We start from the raw sequence: 25518 nt of genomic DNA on the forward strand, positions 1-25518 counted from the left end.
TCTTTAATCATGGCAAAAAAGTAGCTCTAACCTAACAGTTTAAATGCATAACTAAATTATGAAATATGGACACCAGGTCATTATCACACATTTAATTACTATAGTCTGCACAGTTCATATGGAATTTCTTGGGAAAAATGTGATTACCTTTTTCTCACCAAATTCATCAGGGAAACTCTTAACAGAGAAGGATGTGACGTGACCACCCGACCTGTTCTAGTTTGCTTTCTGCCGCTTGGGTGACACAGCAGATCCACCAACCTGAGGAGTCCGATGAGGACAGCTCTCTCACTTTGCACCATCATCCCATCTCCTACAACTGGGTTTTCCAGGAAGGTTTTGACCAAAAAAGAAGGGATTGACAGACCATCACTTTCAGTTGTCCCTTGGAACTTCAAGCTGTTCAATACAGAGCATCTCTAAGGTTTTCCTTATCCTTCCCTAATGGCCAAGTGAAATGGTTAGGTCAGAATTACTGCATGTGGGGTTTCTGACTAATACCCACAATTGGCAGTGCTTGAAAAGCAAGAGTCAAGTACTCTTCACCAATAGGTTTAGTGCGACATGTCCACTAAAGTGGAGTAGAGTTCAGTCTCTACATTTACTTTGGCCTCACCTTTTTATTTTCCATTAAGACTGTCATTAACTGCATGTGATCTATGTTGCTTCTGTTGTCATAGGGTGACTCAAGACCTTGAATGTCTTCATTAAAGACAGGATTACTCTGATCGTAATTTAGGTATCTGAAAGTTAAGACATATAAATCTATGCATCCTGGGCTCCCTTCATAATCAATGGAGAAAACAAGATAGATCACGTACATGACCTGTTTCACCATATGGGAAATCTACAGCAAATAACTTACACCTAGACATTTAACTGTGAGAAATCTGAAGTTAGGTGAGATGAATCCCAGCTTCAGAGATGAGATCAATACTTTCTTCTTAAAAACCTCAATGAGCACTCAGAAAGAAATTATTTTCAATCTCATTTACCACAGGTGCATAAGAAGCAATTATCTTGACTATTTTCCATTAGTAACGTCCTAAACTATCCACTTAGGCTCTGTCTCACACAAATGTTTAATACAATTCCCCTCAGTACCACTCGAGGATAATTTGCTTGCATGTTTACTCAAAGGTTTCATTTTAATCTAGGTGAAATATATTTGAGGAGATTTCAGAAGAAACAACCAGTCTAATATCTCTTCCAACTTAGTCACAAAAAAAATATTAACAACCAGTCTTTGCAGATTTTTTGCAAAACATTACACTGGATGATTAATAGGGCTCTACACTCTAAACTTCTTGGAGCAGAAATGTATATTTACCTATACGGTTTACCCGCTGAATAATAAAACAATTGGATTTCATGTGTGTGGGGTTCATGGTCATCAAGAATGGAGTCTTAACGAGCCTCAATAAAACAGTAACTTGCATTTGATACTGGAGGAAGGATAGCATCTGGGTGGGCTACACTAACAGTAACTTTGAAGGTGATCTGAACAGCTGCATTTTGAATGGCACTGAGGGAACAAGGTGGATTGTATTAAAGCCAAAGAGGAGATGACAATTACCAAGGTAATGAATGACGAGGATTTGAACAAAATTATTGGTAGTTCATACAGTAAAGAAAAGCTGAGACTTTGAAACATCACATGGACACAATTGACTTATGAAATGGATATGTTTTCAGACACATGGTTACAATACACTGCTGCAAGAGAAACTGAAAATGATAGAAAACCCAAGCAGAACTGTATGCTCTGGCATACAAATTAACACATATTACAGATAACGTTTTCCAGTTGAGAAAAAAGATAATGCTCAGATGAAAGCAGAGCAGATATGACAAGAAATTACTTTCCAGTTAATAATATATTTCAAAAATGAAACCACAGTAGCAATGTCTGTCACACAACTTTTAAATAGAAAATTATCACTCCTATGTGACTTAGCTGCAGCAAACTGATTCATAATATAACCAAGCTTTTTACATTTAAAAAAAAATAGCATTGCAGAAAGTAATTGCAAGTATTGGCAGAGTTTAGATAGATATATCTGCAATTATAAAGACTTCTGCTTTGAAATTATATACTGTTCAATAATTATAATATCTTTTGCTACATGACCATGTTCTACCATTTCGGTCATGAACATAATAATTAAAATGAAAATTTTGATGTTCCAGTTTGGATGCTGACACCCTAGTATGAAACTTACTTGCTTTGCAGCATGCCTCCTGAGAAGTACTTCAATATATGAATATGTTGGTCAGGAAAGTGTCAGTATGGTATCTACATCATCTGTTACCCTGTTTTGACTACTAGGCAAAGTCAAATTGACATATAAAGTACAGGCTTTGAAATTATCCTCAGTATATCAGCAGAAGTAAGAAGAACATCCCTGGAGTGGTAATACATAAGATGCTGTACTTCCAAGCAACATACACTTGAATTGATACAGTTTTGTGTTTCTTCTCTAAAGAACAACAGCTAAGAACAAAGGACCTCAAGAGTGCAGGTCAGAACGCAGACTGTCATGGTTTTCATAGCAGGCAACTAGAAGGACTATCCAGGCTTAAGTAGCAATATTCAGATGACAGCTAGTAAGTACTGTTAAGCTGGAGACTTGTGCAAATGACTGGGAATGATATGGATCGCTTCCCAGTAAAGACTGGAAAGCATGCCTTCCCTTCCCCAGAATCAAATGTATACCAAAGGGCAGACTGCAACCTCCGGGGCACACCCACATTCAAAATAATCAAGTGCCAGGTCACTGATATATTTGTAGGAGGTGCTCTGAATACCTTGCAAACAAGCCAACAATGCTGAACCAACTGGAAATCAAATACAGTAAACTGGCATACACCCACTGTGAGAACATCACCTATCCCACAGGGACAGTAAAGGTACATTTGCACTGAAGCACCGACGGTTTTGTGTTAGCTTTAAAGTAGAGGCTACGATGCCTTCCTGAGCTGCTTAGTAATCACACCACTGAAGATGATGGGCGGACATCTGTCTTATTGCTATTGCCAGCATAACCTGAGAGAGTAAATTTTAAACTGGTATAGGTATATCTATCTGACCTCCAGTTACTACAGTGTAAGACTTATTTTACCTCTCTATTGTTAGATCTCCAGTATAACTAATTTGAAGATTTCACTTATTTTTTATTCTTTTTCTTCCTTGTTGTTACTCCTTAACAAGAAAACCTCCATTGCACACGTTTGGAAGTGCTTCAAATTCAGGCTAGTCTATCCAGTTCCAGGGAAGGCCAGAGTTCTGCAATGAGGAAGTTGGCTTTGGACAGAGAAACACAAACAACGAACTTACTGACAGCAAGATACTCCTTATCAGCTGACCTGTGGTAACACATGTGCATGTTTCTTCCCTGCTGTAAAAGCAAGGCAGATCATTCAGCTTAAACAGCTCTCAGGGCAACAGTAAGTTATTAATCTTAATAACTTGGATTGTTCACTGTTCACACATTGAGTAATTTCTTGTGTACCAGGACTCCTGCCTGCCTTCTCTATATTTAATCCAAAGAAGGTAAGGTATCTTGAAACAGATACTAGAAAATTCATCCCCTATAGGAGTTGCTTCCATGGAAATTCTCTGGTATCTAAGGAAGCATAAACTGCCATTGAAGCTTTTCCCTTCCTGGTCAAGGCATTTGGAATAGACCTGTCTTGTGTGTACTCTCAGCCTTGAACAAAGGTGAACTCACATGCAATGTTAATGCAGTTAACACAGGTCAATACAGATTACGCCTACAATTAAGAACATACCTGCTAGGGGCAAACATTAAAAGCTGTAAGATCTTTACACTCTTTTATTTTGCTGGAAGCATGTGTTCAACACTGTATTTCCACCTATTAATAAGTTTTGTAGATATACAGAATAAAGCTATTTCAAATATTTTCAAATAAAGAACATTTTGTAAAAACATGACTGCATACATGATCTACCCCTGTAGTTTTATTGTGGGTAAAACTTCCCTTAAAATCTCTAAACAGAGATATGATTTCAGTTTTATTGGCATAAACGTGAAGTAACTCTATGTGTAAAGGGCCAAACTGTTGTAAACGGCAGCAGAACTTAGACCTTAGAACTTAGTTGACTTGGCTAATACGGATTATAGACGATAAATTATTTCATATTTTCCTTTCTGGTTTAGCAGTTAAGTTTTACATTTTTTTTGGTATTGGTTCAATGGGTTATTTAGTTTAAGAATGAGTCAGTAAGACTGCAGCACCACATATAACCATACGGCACAAACAGCACCTGTACATTTAAAACGATCAGCAAGAACTGAAACCAAGAACATGTGATACCAAATGTTTTGAATCATATATAAATCAGAAACACAATATATCCTCAAAACTCAGGTTAGTTTCCACAGAGTGTAGCCAGAGGTTTCCTTGTATTATAACTTCTTTTTATTCTGTAAAACAGTATATAAAACATAGAAATAAAATCTGCATATGTTCCAGGATCAGAAAAGGTACTAACAATTTCATAGGGCTGTTCAGCTGTGCAAGGTGAGGTTCAGACCACATACTTTGTCTCCAGAGATGGGAGGCAAATTAAATTTAAAACTTACAGGCAAAAGAACAATTTAGGAAGCGTACTCTCCAGAACTGCCATAATCCTGCTCAGGTACTCATTTTGAACTGCCAGGAGGCATTCCAAGGGTGTCCACTCTTTGTGATAATAATGTAGTACAAGCCCACAGTCTTGGAAGAGGAGACTTGGGCTTCTTTTCTTCCTCAGCTCTCAGAAGACCACCATAAGCTAAAGAGCATAGGGATAATCTTCCTCCTGTTACTATGCTATGGTAATGCAAAAATCATAAAGGACATCAAGCATGCTATGGCCAACTATATTGGACTCAGCTAGGAAAAGGTCAGTTTGGGTTCAAGTCCATGTTAACTGGAGTATCTGTCTTTTACCTAATTATTGTTTAGCATTAAATGCATGAACATTACAGCAGTGGAACTAGAAATCATGTTTCCCAGCATCAACAGAGGGTCTCAGCATGCCAGCTGGGACACTACTAGATCTATAAGTACCCTCTTACCCCATCTTTAAAATTGTGTTGTAAAGTAATGAACAAAAGTAAATGAACAGTTGTGGTTGCCCCCTCCCTGGCAGTGTTTAAGGCCAGGCTGGATGAGGCTTTGAGCAAGCTGGTCTAGAGGAAAGGTGTCCCTGCCTGTGGCAGGGGGGTTGGAACTAGATGATCTTTAAGGTCCCTTCCAATCCAAACCACTCTATGATTCTATGATTCTAACATTGTGAAAAATCGTATAGGGAATTTGTAGCTCCATACTAAAAACCCTATCCTTTGGGGGGTTCTGAAAGCACAAGAGAAAACAGCTTTCTCTAGACTAAGCACAAAGTACTAACCTTCTGACCCTGACTATCAGCAGTTACTAGGATTTGGTGATAAAAGGAAGGTAACAGAAGAATCTTCAAATTTGTCAAATAGCCACAGGCTGAAAAAAGAGATAGATAGGTTTAAGCAAATTCTCAAAAGATTAGACTGGTAAAAACCTCAAACGCCTAGTCCCTTCCAGTAATCTGGAGTCCAGTGTATCATTGCGTCTCACAACTCAGTAGCTCCATCTCTCATACCACTTAGCCCGGTCCCTTGGCTAGTGACATCTTGGAAACTTCTAACACACATACCCTTTATGAGTTTTCTTGCAAAGCTATTTTATAGTATCTCTTCTCTATTTAAACACTCTAACTTCTGTCCATCAAATGAGGAGGGAAAAGAACTTTGTCACACAGATAAGCACTGCAATAATACAGTATTTCTTGTTCTTGCTATATTCCTTTAAAGTAACCTTTTTCTTTTATGCCTTACAGCACCCCTGGGGTGTGACACTGCATGAACATTGCACATGCTATGATCTGTGTTAAGAAACAGCATTTAAGAGATGCCAGTAAAAGAGAGTCATAGAATTCCTTGGGAAAATTAGAATCCTCCGGCTTCTTTTAATTAATTTTGCCCCATTTCAGATCTTAATATAAAACCCCACACACTAAATGGTATTATTAGCATCCAATAGTAATCAAGGTGATAATTTTCCAATGCATAAACATGTCACAGTACTTTCAAACTCGTCAGATATTATTTGTACCACAGGATTAGCAACCATTATGTTCCGGACCTTTCTTATACGCAAGAGCCTATCTCCCTGTCGCTGTAAAAATCTGTGAAGCAGACTATAGTCTCTCGTAACGATGACATATAGTATTGCTGCAAATGTCGTAATTTAGTAGTAGCTTGCTGTGTTTTTGGCAGAATATGAAACAAAATATTTTACTAAGACTAAACTTCAATTTTTTAGGCTTTGTAACAAACCGCTGCTTTACAACAAATATTGTATCCAAGGGAACTTTAGTATCTAACTCTTTGAAAAGATGACCTCTTGAATGCTTTTCATGAAATCCCTTGATGCTTTGAATCTGTTCTAAAAACTGACCAACTTGAAAAACATCCACGGTCTCAAATGTTAAGATGTTCCAGAAACCTGGATTGCTTAAAAATACCAAAGATTTAAACTCACAAAAAAAACATATTAAAAAAAACTTAAGAAAAATTAACTTCAGATCTAAAACTCCATTTATACATAGTAGCTGTACCCTCTGTAATATACTGTAATCTAAAACATTTATTTCAAATTGGAAAACATTTTTCAAAACAAAACATTGCAGCTTGTTAGAAAAACATGACCCTCAGGGAGACAAATTTCTCCAGAAAGATTAGAAAATACCTCTTGTGGAATTTTCATTAGGTCTGAAGTCCAGAAGAACAGAGTAACAACCCACAAAAGAATTTCACAGCTAAAAATCACAAATCAGTATAAAGGAAGGTAATACCTAAGCAGGGAACAATAGATAAAAATGAAAAGTATCTTGACAAGGCAAGTAATTACTTGCTTTGATATGCCCCATAAATGCCTTAAACCAACATTTTGATATTGCTGGAGAGCTCTAGCACAGCTCAGTACCACTCTGCCTTCATTGCCGCACCTCTTCTCATTCTGTCCCCATAGTAATCAGGCCGCTTCCTACTCAGTTCTCCCCCGGCTGAGCTGTTTGGTTCCCCCAAATCTGTTACGTGAGTCACTGAAACACTTACTCATGCTTAAAAAAAATCACTAAGAATTCAGATGGTGCTAACATATTTAAGCGGTGTGTGGGTGTGTTATCTGATGCATACAGTTACAGAGATCACCCCTCTATGAGTAAGTTTTACATTACAGATAAACTTGATAAACTGACTGTGTGATAGGCTTATCATGACCTTTCCTGAACTATACGCACAAATTAACACCTACTTATATTATTAGTAACACTCCAAGCCCCTAAACGGTGTCCAACAGGAAAACACTATATGTTCTAATTAAAATAAGATAAATCAGAAACATTTTCTTCCTCCTTACACTCAAAACAGCATTGAGCGAGTGAGGAATTTAAGCTCTCATATCTCACAACTCTGCCATCACATTAAATGGAAGCTGTAGATACCTAGAAAGGAGAGTATCTGCCGCCAGACCTGAGAAGTTTCACGACACTGAATTTTAAGGTCGTATTTCATTACATGCAGTACAGCCTTCTTCAGTCTGCCTTAGAACACTATGAAAAGTAGGTTGGTTCACAAAAATAATCATGGTTGAAATATCCATGCTCCCTCTGATACCTCTGAGGAGAATCTCTCAGATAAATAAGAGGGGAGTCTGAGGTTTGCACACTTGGTAATGGGGATCCCTTGACTATGGGCAGACTTCTTTTTCCAGCAAGAGCTGTGCTGACTAAAGAAGTTACTGCCCACAAGCTGTCCCCAGCTGCTTGTAACTCTCCCTCTGGCAGAGGCTACTGGCAGGCTGAGACGCACACGTGCATCTGGGTCAGTAAAAATGAATCCAGCCAGCTGAAGCAGTTCCAATAGGAAGTCTCTCATAACTGGTCTTATCTGGGCTGCGACAGGTTAGGAAGTGCCCAGAAGCAGCTAAGCTGGCAAGTGTGACTGGCAGGAGGGCACTGCAGTTGCTGAGGAATGAACCAGAGACTGTCGGTGTTCCAGCCAGTGCAGACGCAATCAGAAGAGAGATCCATTTCCAGTGTCTTAGTTTTCACACCAAACCACTAACTACACCTGAGGTATAGATGAATCTGGCAGGAGAGTTTATTCTCAAAGTTGCCTGAATCATGCTGTTACTTTAATAACACCAGCCACAATTTAACCAATGAGACTGCTGTTCTTCTCGTTACATTTTTGCAAATTTCTTAAAAAAACTCGTCATCTAGTTGCAAGAATAAGCTTTTGGGACAATTTCCGCTACTAACACATTTTCAGCTATTTCCCTGCAAAGCTTTAGTGTTTCTGAGGCTGATATTTTGCAGCGAGACACTGCTGCATGATTTGTTTCTTTCATGAAAAATATTCTATTCTTAAACAAGTCTTAACACTTGGAAAATGAACGTTTGGACACAGGAGGACTGTGAACTGTAGCATCTCCAAACATTCTATTCGCACAAAATATGATGTTTCCACTGTTCCTCACCTTCTTAACCATCTCAGGTCTTACTAAGTTTCAGAAAACAAGTGACGCATCAGAGATACAGAGACAGCATCAGCGCCTGCTTAAGATTTGGGAGTATCTTTGGCTTGTAACTGTAAATGACCTTTTACTCACTCATTTTAGTAGGTTTGAGCATTTCACAGAGCTTTCACTCAAAAAGATACTACTACTTTAGGATGCAAATGCATTTTATCCATTCATAGATGTGAAAAAGTACACAGAGATAAAATCCCTTTGGCAATTCTAGAAGTAGATTTCCAGTCACAAATCTCTCATCTTTAGCTTGCCTGTAAGACATCTATTTGGCAGCAACATCTACAATCACTAGAACACATTTCTCAAACAGCAACAACTTTAAGGACTACATCCTTCTGTGTACTAAATTAATGTCATATTTTTGTTGCCCATTAGCTTCTAAAAGTATATCATGCTGCAAAATTGTCTCTACAGGTGTTCTTTGTCTACAGTGCTGACTGCAAGCCATGCATCTAAAAAAGGTTAGAAGAGTATAATTTAGTTTTTGAATGTCTAGTACACACACAACCTGTCTCCAAATTAAATAAATAAACTACATTTTGTACACACTGAAGATATTTATTTGCATGTCAAATTGATAATTTGCAGATAACTTCAAGTTCAATCCTGTGAAATTAGTGCAGAATTTGGCCTTAAAGTTGATAGGAACTCATTCTACCAGGTAGGCTCCAATTTGTAATTCTTCCACGACTACACAGCATCAAGAAGATGACATGGTCATCAGCTAAACTGTGTGCATGAAGCAAAATAAAGGGAACTCACAGCCTGCCAAAGAGAAAACCTGTAAGTACAAAAGCTAATGTGGATTCTCTTTCATCTTGGGACATGCATTTTTCTCAGGAGATCATAAGTTGTATTTTCATGACTCAGAGGCATGGAGATAATCATTGTAACACTGGCGTAGAGTCTGGGTATAGATATGGATCATTAAATGCACACAGTACACTTAGTCGTTTCTTTTGTGTTGTTAAATGAATACAATAATTTTGAAGTTACTTGCTTTTTAGAGTCAGGATTACAACATACTGTTTTCAGATGTAAAGTTCATACTGATCTTAAAAAAACAAGTTCCATACAGTAAAATTATACTGAATAAGAATGGGGTATTATGCAAAGCAGGTATGTACATGTTACTCCATTCTCTACTCTGATTATATAGTCTGATGCCTCACGCTGTTGTGTTTTTTAAGATGTAAGTATTTAGTAATGGTGTATGAGAAGTAAAGCTACACAGCAGAAAAACAAATTATTTTACTACATTTACCAACTGGCTTTCAACTTACTCATTATAAAATCCCTCTGTTTCCTTACTCCTACAGCAGAGAGATTTAGCAAAACTATTTACTGAGATGGCTTCATATAGCAAAAACATTCAGATTTCTACTAAACAATGATGGTTTTGTTGCTTGTTTTCAGAATTTTGCAGCTCTAATGGTCCTGTTTATGCCAAGATCAATAACCAACAGTTGTAAATATATTTCAAACAACTGAAGGCTGAAGAGGAAACAGATCATATCAATGGATTTGTTTGTGAACAGACTTCAATGCAACCATTGTGCATGGATTACAATTCAGAGGTCACATTTTTTTATTAGTTATGTACTGGAAACCATAAACAGCATATTGATTTTAAAGAATTACATGAATTGACCAACTCCACATAATCCTCTAGAAGTTTCCTCCAAGTGACTAGCAAGCAACATTCCTTTGAAATTCATTCATATTTTTCAGGATGATTTTCAACAATATCTTCTTGACATCAGAAGATGAAAAATGCACTTCTAGAATCTGCAATTCAGATACTATATGGAAAACAGATCAATACTCTGTAATAATCTGTGCTGTGATGGAATTAACAACTATGATGTATAACCCAATTATCAACAATTCATGTACTATTGTCTTTCAGAAGTGCACTGCACAATTTCATTGAATCACAGAATCATAGCATGGTTTGGGTTGGAAGGGACCTTTAAAGGTCATCTAGTCCACCCCCCCTGCAATGAGCAGGGACATCTTCAACTAGATCAGGTTGCTCAGAGCCCCATCCAGCCTGACCTTGAATGTTTCCAGGGATGGGGCATCTACCACCTCTCTGGGCAACCTGTTCCAGCGTCTCACCACCCTCATCGTAAAAAATATCTTCCCTATATCTAGTCTGAATCTACCCTCTTTTAGTTTAAAACCGTTAGCCCTTATCCTGTCACTACAGGCCCTACTAAAAAGTCCGTCCCCATCTTTCTTATAAGCCCTCTTTAAGCCTTCTGAAAGGCTGCAATAAGGTCTCCCCGGAGCCTTCTCTTCTCCAGGCTGAACAACCCCAACTCTCTCAGCCTTTCCTCATAGGAGAGGTGTTCCACCCCTCTGATCATCTTTGTGGCCCTTCTCTGGAACTGCTCCATGTCTTTCCTGTACTGAGGGCCCCAGAGCTGGATGCAGGACTCCAGGTGGGGTCTCTAAGTTATTCAGAATAACAGAGTTTATTGTAACAGTGTTATTTCAAAATAACAGAGATGACTGATCTTCTGTCACTTTAGTCCACACAGGAATAACCAAAGAGATCACAGAAGTCTTAAGTATCAGCCTCACTCCTAGCTTAGCTCTCAATGGTTTTCAGTGAAAAAAATCTATGCCACCAAGATTCACTTTCCCTTCCCCAAAACATGAGGTTTACTATCATACTTACTTTGTAAAATATAGTAATTAAGAGAATTAAATAGACATCTATGGATAACGTTATGGGAATACTAAACATTTCACAAGAACAGGTAACAATGCATCTAGAAAGCACACTGGTCTGCCTAATAAAAGTATGTAGTGTTTTCCCTCTCTTCCAACAGCCCCCACCAGCAGTTTCAACAATGACTCTTAGTGTGATTCTTTCCATTTTTAGCTTCCATCATCTGTCCACTAAAGAAGTCTCAATTCACACACATTTACTTTCTCTTCTACTGACAGGCTACTGAAAACTTCTCAAGAAAGTCTACAGGCTCCGCACACTTCCCCTACTTCTCCACTTAATTTTTCCAATTCCATTTCAAAATTGAGCTTTGGTTTAAAGATCACATTTGGCATACTAATGGAACAGGATTAGGTGTACTCTTGCATCTATTAGTAGGGGATTACACTTGATGAGCCAGAACATCCTCTTCTATCTCAAGCTCTAACTCAACCTTTACCTTTATCAGCCTGTCCTAAATTGTCTCTTCCACACTGAACAAAGAGAAGCTCTAATTATTGTTTGTGAACACTCTACTCTTCTGCTATGGTTCTCATGCTATGGTTTTTACTAAAACATATCCCGTTCAGCCCTTCTCTTCATGACATCCATGTCCTTCTATTCCTCTGTTCACTCTCACTTTTGGTTCATCCTCAAACATTCTTTCTTGTCTAGTCCTATCCATTAATTTGTAAACACCCTAGTAACACACCTTCCTGCTTCCTGTGTTGTACTTCCCTCTGGATTCTTCCTAATTAGTCCTTTAATCTGCTAAAATTATCAATATCACAAACATAAGAATTTCTGGATCCATGTTTCTAACCTCTCCTGCTGGTGTCATATTCTCCTTAGATGACATTCCCAAGCTCAACTTCTTCCTCCATTACTTTTCATCCTTTACTTCAACCTACCATGTTTCTGAGAATAATTTTGTATTCTTCTGTCAATCTGAAACTCTCACCTATTTTCAACTTCAGAGCTCTGATTTCCTGTGGAGCAGCTATTACTCAAGAAAAAATTCTCTATGGTGAAAACTGAATATATTAAATTTTATTCATCCAGTTTTAAACTCAAAAATGTCTGCAGTCAATTACACTGTTCCTAACTTATGTTATATTAAAATCCAATGTCTTAGAAGTTAATATCTAAGAAGGTGCCAAATTCTATCAGTTCTTACATCAGTGTTTCCAGGATACATTGTTTTCCCCTAAAACTTGGCATGCAGCTCTCCATACCTGCATCACATTTCACGTGAGGACTATTTTAGTGCTTCCTTGTCTACCCACTATACTTACTGCCTCACTACTCTTGAGTTCATTCAGAAACGTGTGTACTATTTCCTGTCTCTTAAAACTCAGAGCTGCTGCTTCTCAGTCAAATTTTCATCACTGAATTTTATTTTCCTCTCCATCTACTTCCTGACTCTTACCCTTAAGTCTACATGATAATTCCATATCTGTTTATTTCTGAAATCATATTTTCTAACTCTCACCTGGGTGCTTTCTTTTAATTTGCCAGCTGTGCTAGAAGCTTGTAATGTCACCATACAGCCTCTAATGAAATACCCACTTAAACAATCTCCTTATTTTGAGCTCATTTAAATAGACAAAATTAAAATAAGAACAAGTATATCGTATCACCTGGAACTCTACAAGAAATGGCGTTCTCCAAAAATCATATTTCAATGGAGGAAAATATCCACGTATCTTCCAGTCATGATTCTTTTCTATTTCATAATTATTTTTAATATCATTCTTACCTATTAAGAAGCCTTAAAAATTTGAGTTATAACAATGTTATCAAGTGTTTCTTTGTAAATCATATATTTCTCGATTTACAGATAGAATCACAGAATCACAGAATCAATCAAGTTGGAAGAGACATGTGAGATCATCAAGTCCAACCATTGCCCTGACACCACCACGTCAACTAGACCATGGCACTAAGTGCCATGTCCAGTCTTTTCTTAAACACATCCAGAGATGGTGACTCCACCACCTCCCTGGGCAGCCCATTCCAATGTCTAATGACCCTTTCTGAGAAGAAATGCTTCCTAATGTCTAACCTGAACCTCCTCTGGCGAAGCTTGAGGCTGTGTCCTCTTGTCCTATCGCTAGTTGCCTGGGAGAAGAGGCCGACTCCCACTCCACTACAACCTCCCTTCAGGTAGTTGTAGACTGCAATAAGGTCACCTCTGAGCCTCCTCTTCTCCAGGCTAAACAACCCCAGCTCCCTCAGCCGTTCCTTGTAGGTCAGACCCTCCAGACCCTTCACCAGCTTGGTCGCCCTCCTCTGGACTCGCTCCAACACCTCAACATCTTTCTTGAAGTGCGGGGCCCAGAACTGGACACAGTACTCAAGATGCGGCCTCACCAGTGCTGAGTACAGAGGGACGATCACTTCCCTAGACCGGCTGGCTACACTATTCCTAATAGAGGCCAGGATGCCATTGGCCTTCTTGGCCACCTGGGCACACTGCTGGCTCATGTTCAGCCGGCTGTCGATCAGCACCCCCAGGTCTCTTTCCGCCGGGCCGCTTTCTAACCACTCTTCCCCCAGCCTGTAGAGCTGCATGGGGTTGTTGTGGCCGAAGTGTAAGACCCGGCACTTGTTCTTGTTGAACCTCATGCCGTTGGTCTCGGCCCATCTATCTAACCTGTCCAGATCCCTCTGTAGGGCCTTCCTACCCTCCAGCAGATCGACACTCCCACCCAGCTTGGTGTCATCTGCAAATTTACTGAGGGTGCACTCAATCCCTACGTCTAGATCATCTATAAAGATATTGAACAGCACGGGCCCCAGAACTGAGCCCCGGGGAACACCGCTAGTGACCGGCCGCCAGCTGGACTTTGCCCCATTCACCACCACTCTCTGGGCTCAGCCATCCAGCCAGTTTTTAACCCATTTAAGAGTCCACCCATCCAAGCCCCAGGCAACCAGTTTGTCCAGGAGGATGCTGTGGGAGACAGTGTCGAATGCCTTACTGAAGTCTAGATAGACTACATCCACAGCCCTGCCCTCATCTACTAAGCGGGTCACTTGGTCATAGAAGGAGACCAGGTTGGTCAAGCAGGACCTGCCTTTCATGAATCCATGTTGGCTGGCCCCGATGCCCTGATTGTCCTGCATGTGCCGTGTAATGGCACTCAGGATGATCTGTTCCATCACCTTGCCTGGCACCGAGGTCAGGCTGATGTAAACTTTGTTTACAATTAAGCACACCTAATTTTTTCTTTACTGATCTACCTGAGCCTGTAAGTTTCTGTCCGCATGTGTAAACTCCTTAACTTTCTCTACTGTATCATTTTAGCATTTTAGTGAAAAAAAAAACCTTAAAGAAATGGAAAAATACAGTTTGATTTCTAGAGGAAATAAAAATATGCTTTCAGACAAGTCTGCCCCTCCAGTTTCAGCTGCAGGACTTTTATTAAAGGTCTAATACTGATGTCTGTAGAATATAAACAGTATAACCACATTATCTTTAGGTTATGGTTTCCTAAGCTGGATTCCAGTTTGTTTCCTCTAAAAGTAATAATCAAATGGTATTTTCCCACATTACCTGTATATATACTAAATTCAGGAATCTGACATTCCAATTTGAGATAATGAAACAAGACACCACTTGTAAAACACAGGAAAGTTTCTCATAAAAATGTCCAGGCTTAGGCACACATGTCAATACTTGCAAATAAGGTAAAACCATCCTGATTACGGAAGTACAAGCAGCCACTCATCCATTAACATCCAGAGAACCTAAATGTACTATGCTTTTTTTTAAAAAAATCAATTCATTTGTATGAGGAAGTCTAAAAAAGAATTTACATGCCCAACTTTCAGCTACTTAATATGAGAGCAGATCTTAACATACTAATTAAGTGTCTAAATTCTGGATATAACAGCAGGTTTGAAAAACAAAGAGCCATGTAAAGCTGGTCATATTTGCAATCTCCTTTTCCTGTAATCATGTCTGTATGCCAGACATCAAAGTACAACATTTTCCATTGATACTTCGCAGTTAAGATGCCTGGCATCACTGATGCCAAGATCGGACTTGGGTTCAATTACAGCCGAGCTACATAATTAAACCAAGAAATCTCACTTTAAATTACAACCTCTAAAAATCGACTAACCTTTCAGTATGGAAGTTGGAACGAGACAATTAAAAATTCCCATGAGTTTGAGCTGAAATTAGTTGTTGGATTTAAACAGCTGGAGGGGGGAAGGGAGGCATATCTGAAGGAAGTATATTGAGAGCAGCAGGACTCCCTTTAGGAGAGAAACAGAGAACAGTTAGTAAAAGGAAACAGGATAAATAATGTGAGAAGAACATTGTCTATAAAATGAAAAAGGGATAAAAAGAGAGCAGTAATAAGTCTTAATAGAAAGTGGAACAGAAAAGGCAAAGGGAAGCAAAGGAGTGGAACTGGTGATGCTCCAAGACTTCATGTAGAGTCTTACCTCTAAAACTGTAATTATTTGCCTCTGATTGAAGAGTAAAACACTGCAGGAGGTATGTTATTATAGAATAAACTGACATGGGGGATTTGGGAGTCTCATATAAGGTTGGGATAAAGAGTCACTCAACCTAGTAACAGCGAGTTCCTCAAGTGTTCTGACCACAGCTATGTTGACAATGGTACATTCTCTAAAATCTGCAATTAGACAGGACATAACAATAACTCAAAATGCAAAGGATGGCAGGTAGTGGTACTGGTACTTTAGTCATCATTACGTTTATGCATATCTTATAGAATGAATCTACCAATATTAATGTCATTCCAAATTTATACTGCAGAGTCATTCAGCTTCTCAAGACCAGGCAGATATCAAGCACTGTTCCAAGCGCTACATCAAGCACAGCCTTAGGCTCTAAATCGACACCTGTTTGGAGGCACTTACAAGAAAAAAAGGATTATTTTCTAAAAACTAGGTGCAAGCACTAGTTCTAGGGAAGGCGCTACCTTCCTGCTCCGGCATGAGGCTAAGATCCAAAATATGCTCAGGCACTAAATGCTAGGATCATCTAGGACTCAGTCTTGATAATTGCATCTTTGCATAACAAAATTTGTCTTGCAGTCTCAGCCTGATATAACATGCTTTTCTTTTATTTCCTAAGCAATGATGCGAAGATTTCCACGCTTTTGCGGTATACAACTCCTGCCACTCATTGGTTATGGGTTAGTATGGCTAACAAGAGTTGACTTGTCCCCAAGGAAAGAAATTTTAGAACCAGGGTATCTTCATACTGGGTAAGAGATAACCCAATGGGAAAAGTATGTGCATTACCTATACGCCAGGTGCAAAACAAAAACCGATTAAAGTAATTCCACTATTCGCCAAGCAGTATTACTGAAGTGCTATCATTATTACACCAAAAAAATTGAGTATAATTTCCATGTGCCTTTATGTGAGTCAAACATTATATTTTACCTTGTTAATTAATTCTGTAATACAGCTAAGTAGCTAGAAATTTTATAATACCAGTATTGCACATGTCCTTCATAGACCTGACTAATTCTTGAAAGAGAATTCCAAGGATGAAATCCTAACCAAATGGCTACAAAAGGCTCTCATCCACTTCTCTTCCATGATGGAAAAAAATCCAGACTGGATTTGTGAAAGTTAGGAAGAGTTTATGGTCCCTGAAGTCAGAGCAAAACGCCAACGAACCAACCGCTGTCTGTGGAAAGCACGTAGAGGTATTGTGGGAACTATTGTACTCAGCAAGTTGCATTTGTGCTCAGAGAGAAACTGTATTATCACTCCATTTATTTAGTGCACTTCCTCAGACATTTCTAGGACAACTTACCTCTAGAAATCCTGCCTCACTATGCACTGTGCACTACAAGATGGAATATAAATGTATACCTTATGCAAACAGAAATCGTAATCACGCATTCTAAAAAAAGGCCAGTCATCTCACGATCATTGCCTCACTGAAACAAATGAATTATTATTGAATAATTTCCTCTGAAGATAACAGGAAGTCTTGATTCTTACTTCAACACTGGATTTGGTTCAATGGCTTATTTCATTTTCTTATAAAACACTATCATCATCTAGTGGTATACTTTACTAGTATGTAAACTGCATGTTATGAAGATGAAAGCATTTCACTTACTTAGCATTAAACATTTAGAATAAGACATAGATTTATCATCTTGCAGTTATGCCAAACTATGTGGGGGTGGAAAATGAAGTTACATGAAATAAACTTGACAGAACTGTTGAGGATTTTGAGAACAAACAGCATGCCGACATTTTACATGATGGAAATTTGAATAATTTTCTGTCCAAAAGTAAAGACAGACTAAATAAAAAAATACAGCTTGAGGATGCTTCATATCCTCATTCATACTATCCATAATGTACAAAGGGACACAAGCAAATATTTTGAAAGAAAACCTCATAGGTTTTTCAAACAAAAATACTTTTCACACTGTTTTTCTTATAATTTGGGGGTAAAAAAATGAATTTCCCATTTACAAAAGTCCACTATTTATTATGAACATACAATCAGAATCTACATAAATAAGTTGTTGACTTACGTGGTAACTTTTCAGTCTAACAAAATCGACTTTCATGGAGATGAACCTTTCTGAATTTCTGCTGAGATTTTTAATGTGCTCCACAAGGTCAGCACAGAACTTGTAGCCACCTTTGAGGACACAGAGAACCACAATATCATTGTCTCCAATGTCTTGCATAATATCTTTGGCCAATCGTTCTGTCCTAGGGCAAAAAAAATAAGGATAAAATAACATTAGATGCACATTCTCTAAGTTCATGGTATGCTTTCCATGTGGTTACAAAGAAACGCTATGGTGAGTACACAGCCTGACTGACAGTCTGTTTAAGAGTCTTGACTTGTCTGGGTTTGGATCAAGTTCACAGTAGGCAGATACAGAGTGATGGAGGCAGGATGCAAAGCATATGAATCAAACTGGTTAACCTTAAATGCATAAATTCCCCAGTTATAGAAAATGAAGTAACACATCTCAGCATATGTTGAATTCATAAGCATCTCAGAGACTTTTGAGTAAAGAATGCAACTTAGCCTTCAGTTTTACCTCATGGGAAACATCAATATAAAATATTCCTGTACAATCCCCTAACTTGTTAATTTAGTTACTACGCAAGAACAATAAATTAAGTGAAAGACAGGGAAGAGAATTATTAAAAATATTTCACACTGATAGGCTTTGGAAGACACTACCCCTACAATTTAAATAAAAATATACACCAATACTATACAGAAATATAGCATCAATCAAAATTTTATACAGTGTACATTATTTCATACAGCAACAAAGAAGAGTGCAAAGAGCTTAAATGACTTGTTCAAGGTCACATACACAGAATAATCAAGGTTATGCTCCAGCTAACCTGGAATTGCAGGGTTCCCATATCTGTCTTCTCTTTGACAATTCTGCATTGCAAACACAATGCGGCAGATGATTGAAACCAAAAGATACACATTCCTGCCATACATTAGTACATAAATTTTCAAGGTAAAAATAATAAAAGTGAATATCTTAAGTAGCTTTGCTTTCTAAAGAACAAGGTAGATGGCATTTCTAAACCTAAAACAGGGTACCAGGTCATTTCTAGATGTAATGCAGGTTTCCAGAGAAAACTGAACAATGTTGTTTGATGTTTTGAGGAAAAACAGCTCAGTACATTATTCGTGTAAACACTTTCACTGGAAAGTTCTTTGATAGCTCTCTGAATTTGATTAGTAGTTTCAATGAGAGTGGACTTCTTGACAGGATGCAATTTACTAAATAATCCCATGGCTTTCATGATTACCTTTTTTGTATTATTTTTTCTCTGCACACTGTAGTATAGGGATCCATTTGCCACAACATAAATACATTGAACTTCATCGAAATCTACATGTGTGCATGTACAGAGAAGAATAAGCTCTAAATTGAAGATAATATACTAGTTATGAGCAAAAGCCATCGCTTCATTTTCACATCTTTGTATTTGAAATGCTCGAGTAAATTCCATATAGCAGTAATTAGTATTTTTTAGATTTGAAAAACAGAAGATATCGTTAGATCATCTTGTTTGACCTCAAATATATAATTCCTTTTACTGATGTAAGAATGACGATTCGTAAAAGACTTTCACTTACTTTACTGAAGATTAGTAAGTCTTTTATCAAGTCTGAGAAAAATGGGGAAAACCTCTCATTAAGAAGAAACATTTCTCTGGTTATTTTCTTTTTTTTTATTTTCTTCCTCAGATTGTTTGAGGAGCTGAAATTTCCAAAAATTCCAAAGACCACTTTGTATTTTAAAAGAGTGTTAACTCCAGCAAAGACAAAAATGTACCAATTTCAATTTCTAAATAAAAACATACCAGTTTTTTAGCCTATATTTAATTGCTACCAACTGACAAGAGGATGTTCTCAAGTGCTGAGCCTTCTTCCTACAAGAAAAATTTGCATGATCATAATCTATTCAGTTCTGCATCCTTTTCCTTAGAACAGAATCAGTCTTTGCTGCTGGAGTAAGAAAAAACAGTTCATTCTGCTGGAGTACAAAAACAACGCTGGAATTCAATGCTTACTTTAAATAAATTTATATACAAGTCTATGAGAACCGAAGTTGTAACGTATTTATTTAAAAAAGAAGAATTAAAAGTCAGTTGACTCTAACCAAAAGAGATGAAAAATTCAACACAATGGTAACTGAAAAGGCAATGAAAGAAAGCTTGTGTTTAAAAACAAATACAGAAGTCATAACTCTTCCTTATGATGGATGCTTACAATCTTCTTTCAAGGAGTTCCAACAATTTCAGTACTTGCAACCGGCTGTTTAAATGTGGTAGGTAGAAAGCTGCAGGCTGAAAATGTCCCATGAAATTCCATTCCGATATTCCCAATAAATACACTGTTGGAAATTACCATTTCCATTTTGTAACTTTTTCATAAGATTTTTAACAGCATGTCAAAATAGTAACTGAGCATGAACACTGAACTGGACTACCACAAATACCAAAGCACCATCAAATGCCTACACGGAGAGCACATGGAAACTACTACAAGGAAAGGAATGAGGGATGATCAAGCTTTCCCACTGCCACCCTCCAAACCTGGCATCTGGACCCAAACAGTCCACAACACACTTTTGGTTGTGCTGAATGGCAGAAGTCAATGGTGCAGTTGGGAACCATTAGGTTAATTGGCATTAATGAATTGCACTAGGGAGTTGCCAAAGTTGTACATAATTTAATGTAGGTTTTTTTTTCCTTTTTTACATTAAAAACACAGGATGGTTAGAGTGTAAGTGGGACATTCAAGTATAACTACATACAAAGCTTTGTACTTGCCCTTCCACTTTCAGTACAGCTCCCTTGTAATTTACATTCCAATGCCAACTTCGCTATATGATCACACGCTCCTTTTTGTGGGACCTCTGTCTCATTCAATGCCCAAATTAGAAATTAGGTAAAAGAAACTAGACAGAGAGTTGCAAAGGCAAAGACAAGTCTAGCATTTCCTAATCTTCAAGCATTTTTTTACTTTCCAAATTAAATAAATAAAAGTATTTTTATAATTGCCAATATAATATTTTAGGTCAAATGTTATATACACACAGTCTGTGGACGACAGGCTTTATAAAAAAGAATAATACTACTGAGCAAAGAATTTCTTTAGTAACATTCAAACTACACCTACCTGTCAACAATAATGCCATGAGGTATGAGCACATATTCCAGATCTCCATAGTAGTGCTGAGGATAAGTGAACAAATCCAGACTGTATCCGGGCCAATTGTCTGAAATCTGAATATCAAATAGTACTGTTAAGAATACTTTATGATGTTTCAAAATATGTAACTGATATAAAATTAGTGTTCTAGTACACTCCATTGGCTGAATTAATCATATGACATACTCTCTTCCAGTTATTTCACTTTTCCTATTCATTACTTTGCTGCTCAGTATATCTCAGAATCACAGAACGTGGGAAATTTCACCTGAAATTACAAACAACTAGATAGAAAGTGGAAATATTTATTACTAAACTACTGGCAAGTCTATGTTTCTTACTACTTTCAAACTTGAAATGCAAATGTAAGATTACCAGTAAGAAGGGATTCTCCAATGGGAGATTCAGACAGTGGGATTAAGTCATAAAATCATACATTAAAATTGCACATTTCTGGTTTAGAGGTATTTTAAAGTTGCACTTAAATAAATAAATATTCCAGATGAAAGAGCACATAGGGAGAATAAACTATGTGGTTCATAGACAGTATCTATACAAATCAGTAGAAGATTGTACTTCTTGACAAAGGTGAGGTTCTTAATTCAGGCAAGTCATCAAAGGTAAGTGATTACAAAATGTTTGCATCTCACCTCACTGTCAGCTAGCCTGTAAATCCACACATTTACAGAAAAAATATTTCACAGATTTAATATACGATAGTTTCATAAGTATCAGAACACAACAATTAGGAGATCCCACAGCATACAATGGCGGTAGAGATTAAGTAGTGCAAAAATCAGCCAAGAGGTAAAGGCTTCAGAAAGCTGTGAAGATGTAAAGTCACCAGCACAAGAACTAAACAAACTCCAAACCAACAATTTTCACAATTCCTTATGAAAGACAAGACCTGCAGGTTCACAAGGTATCTTGGAATCTTTACAAAGCTTTGCTTCAATATTATTTCAGGATAAAAAGCAACAACTAACTGGTTTGCTTTACAGTCATGCTCCTCGAGTCACATATTGTCTTTCTTCTTTCTATAGCTTGGCCATGTGACCACTGAGTAGAAGGATAAATGGTGAGAAACTCGCCTTTGTGAAGTGCACGTCTTGATGGCATTTCTGCTACATATAGCCTTTAAAGGACCATTGCTGAAAGTAACCTCTGCTTATGATTTCATGTAGTAGAGCAATAAACCATGTCTCAGAAATATCTAGGCTAACACAACATATTTGATGTTGAGCTATTCCTCCACATCTAGTGTTCTTACACTTAGGCATAGCCCTGCCTCACGCCGTACTGAAACAGTGTTCTGCCTCATGGACTTTTGTTTGGTTGGGTTTTTTTTTTTTTGCATATTCATTGACAGTTACAGATGTGTTTTCTTAACTCTGCTCAACAGTTTCTGTATCAAAAAGTTATTTGTTGGCAACTACTACAGAACATTTGCTCATAAAGAGCATGACTCGGAGATGGCTGGAATCAAAGAAAGTTTTTCCCCTGACTTACACAAGTGTTGAAACTACACAAAAGAAAAAAGTTACTTTGTTATGTTCCTCATTTCCATAGAAACAGGAGATTATAAATATCCTCCTTGATGAGGTTTTTAATTAGAGGCAAATCTTGTTTGAAAAACACTGCTGCAGAAGGCCTGGGAAGCCTATTTTCCCATCTTCATTTTCAGTGCATAGGGGTGGCTGACACTTTTTAAACATCTTGTAGCAATGAACTGGCATGGTTTTGTTCAGAAGCATTTTAACATGAAACTATTTCAGATAGTGCTTTAAATTGCACAAGTACTATAAACACCCACTAAGAACGTGTCAGTATTGCTTACTTATGCATTCTTGCCAAATTGCATGTTTTTCGCGTGATGCAGAAGATCAAACTAAATGGACGGAAAATGCTTCAGAATTCACACAAACCAATAGCTTTTACTTAGGTTACAATAAGTCCTTTATGAAACAGGACGAGGATGAAATTTTGATTCTCCTCTCTATCCTTCTGGTTTTTTTGAATAAAATAACACAAACTGCATAACTGCAATAATATAGAAGTTCTCATTTACAAGTGCTCACTGCCATTTGACAAATTAAATTCACATGTACTTTCTAATTAATTATTTTTCTAATATAATAAGCCTATTTCATATTCTTCTTTCTTTTAAACAGACACTTCCCAACTCTCATAGACCCTAAAGCTATCCACAGCGTTATGCTGCAGGACAATTTCAAGTAACCGTAAATTTTTATGAGTATTCTGCTTGTGAATTTAAACATTTAAAAGTACCTTTATCCTCAGTTTAATAGCTAAGCATCAAAAAATATCCGCCCCAAATTAAACTCAACTTCTCTTTGTTTCTGTCTTTAGCCCTTGAAAATATGAAGGAAATATTTGTGATCGTTTCAACAAAAAGACAGTATTCAACCGGATAAATAAATACATATACTAAATATATCGGTACACAGCTGTGTAAAAAAAAGTCCTACAGTGAAAGCAAGAGCTATTTTTAAAGTTCAGGCTTGGCATGTTCAAGCAGCCCAGCAGAAATTCTTCAGTAGGTCTTTAAAAAGTCGATGTGTATGGCAACACCCGAAAGCGTTCCCTTGAGGCATTAAGAGAGAAACTGGAGACATTCAACTGCAACACCTTTGGAAGAACATTGCTAGTTTTGTTGTCTGGCAAAGTGGGTACACGTGAGGTCTGAGCACAGTACTCACTTCAAAGCAACAATGATCTGGATTCTGCTTTGGTATAAAATAAGGGAATGAGCATCAAGCAAAATCCAGCTTTTATAAACTTAAATCATACTGCACTGGCCTTACTTTTGGTTGGGTTTTTGCGAGGCTGGGGAGTGCATGCACACATTTGTGTGTGGCAAGCAGAAGAAATGAAGTCAATACAGCAGAACATGGTTATGAGCATTCACCTCCTCCTTTGCAACATCCTCACATTGCTTTGGTGCTAAACACTGTCACCTTCTTTAAAAATGTCACTTATTACACAGGTGTCAGGAGAGGTGGTTGATCCACGGTGGTTTCAGACAGAGATCAAGCATACAGCGATGGGTTTCTTTGGAAGGGGGATGGAGGGGACACCGGCGTGGACAGGGGGTAACCGCTGCCTACACAGAGCTCTCGGCTCTGAGCCACGATCTGGAAGGCTGCTCTGCAGCTCGGTTAAAATCCCAATGCCACAATAAAATAAGAACATACCTAAGGTGGTGGCAGGGATGGCATTTGCTTCACAGGAGAATCTGGTTTATCTCTCAGAATAAGGAGCATACTAGTTCATTTTGACATAATTTATGCAGCCCCACAGGTATTCAAAACGCACTGCCAAGGTTCGGGCTTTTTCCCACCCCACAAGAATCCGGGGCAGCCCAACAGCGAGCTTTTACAGCGCTCCCAGACCCTCCAAGGCCTCTAAGCATTTCGGTGGGAGCCAGACACGTCGGGATCCCAGGGGACCGCCATCTCAGTTACTCGAGCAGCCTGGTGGAACGCTCAGCCACAGCCGCCGCTCGGGATAATCCAGGAACGCGTTTTCACGGTGGAAGCCAGAAGCCCGGCGAAGCCTGGGGAGCCGGCCGGCCTACCTGCCCGCAGCCCGGGGAGCCCAACACGCACCTTCCCGCCGCAGCCCGCGGGCCGGGCCGGGCCCCGTCCCCCTCCGGCAGCCCCAGCAGGGCTGGGGACGGCGGGCTGCGGCGTGAGGCAACGCAAGCGCGGGGCGAGAGCAGGGTGCGGGGACGCGGCCCAAGTGCCGGCCGGGGGAGCCCGGAGCAATCGCGGACCCTCGCAGGGCGGCTCCGCGAGCGGGAAGGTCGTGAGGGGACAGGCAGGGGCTGGCAGCGGCCTCGGGCTGGGGGCCGGGCAGAGCAGCAGCACGGCAGGGAGCGGAGCGGTGCCGGAGCCCGGCAGGCAAGGGCCGGGCAGGCGCGGGGGGGTCAAGCACAAAGCGGCGGGTTAGCGACAGCCGCGGGGGAGCCGCGCTGACGGGCGGGCGGCGCGGGGACCGCGGCAGCGCATGGCAGCGGAGGGCGGAAAGGAGCGGGATGAGAGGGATCGCGCACCGCGAGGGGCGAGCGGCCGGGGCGGGCCGGGCGACGCTTTGCATTTACCACAACGCCGCGGCCTCCACCGCTGCGCGCCGCCGCCCTGCTCCCGCCTTGCCCGGCCATCTTCCTGCGCGCCCGCCCGAGGGGCTGCGGCGGGGCGGGGCGGGGCCGGGCCAGCTCGGGGAGCGGGGCTTGAGCCGCGCTGGGGACGGGCGGCGCCCGCCGCTGCTGCCCGGAGGGCCCTGGCGCCCGCCGGGCTGTGGGGTGCCCGAGGAGGCTGGCCCCGGGGCGGGGAGCTGCACCTCTGTGTTTGGGGACGGTCCCCCCGCCTCCCTGGGGAACAGAGCCTGCGGTGTGCCCGCCGGCGGCCGGCGCTCACCG

At 39.5% G+C, this 25518-nt stretch overlaps 1 protein-coding gene across 3 annotated transcripts in view; it reads right to left on the bottom strand.

Annotated features, from left to right (window-relative positions):
• PRTFDC1 (phosphoribosyl transferase domain containing 1) overlaps positions 1 to 25282 on the bottom strand; it is a 50600-nt gene extending 25318 nt beyond the window's left edge. For all 3 annotated transcript variants that reach the window (XM_068404728.1, XM_068404729.1, XM_068404727.1), the window contains exons 1-3: positions 25201 to 25282; positions 21045 to 21151; positions 17905 to 18088 (exon numbers count right to left, since the gene is read on the bottom strand). In XM_068404728.1, coding sequence (XP_068260829.1) covers positions 17905 to 18088; positions 21045 to 21151; positions 25201 to 25260 — 351 coding nt within the window. In that variant the 5' untranslated portion in view covers positions 25261 to 25282. The remainder of the gene's footprint in view (positions 1 to 17904; positions 18089 to 21044; positions 21152 to 25200) is intronic.
• Between the last annotated feature and the right edge of the window lie 236 nt (positions 25283 to 25518).

The sequence above is a fragment of the Nyctibius grandis genome, chromosome 7, assembly GCF_013368605.1.
Source record: "Nyctibius grandis isolate bNycGra1 chromosome 7, bNycGra1.pri, whole genome shotgun sequence".
NCBI lineage: Eukaryota > Metazoa > Chordata > Aves > Nyctibiiformes > Nyctibiidae > Nyctibius > Nyctibius grandis.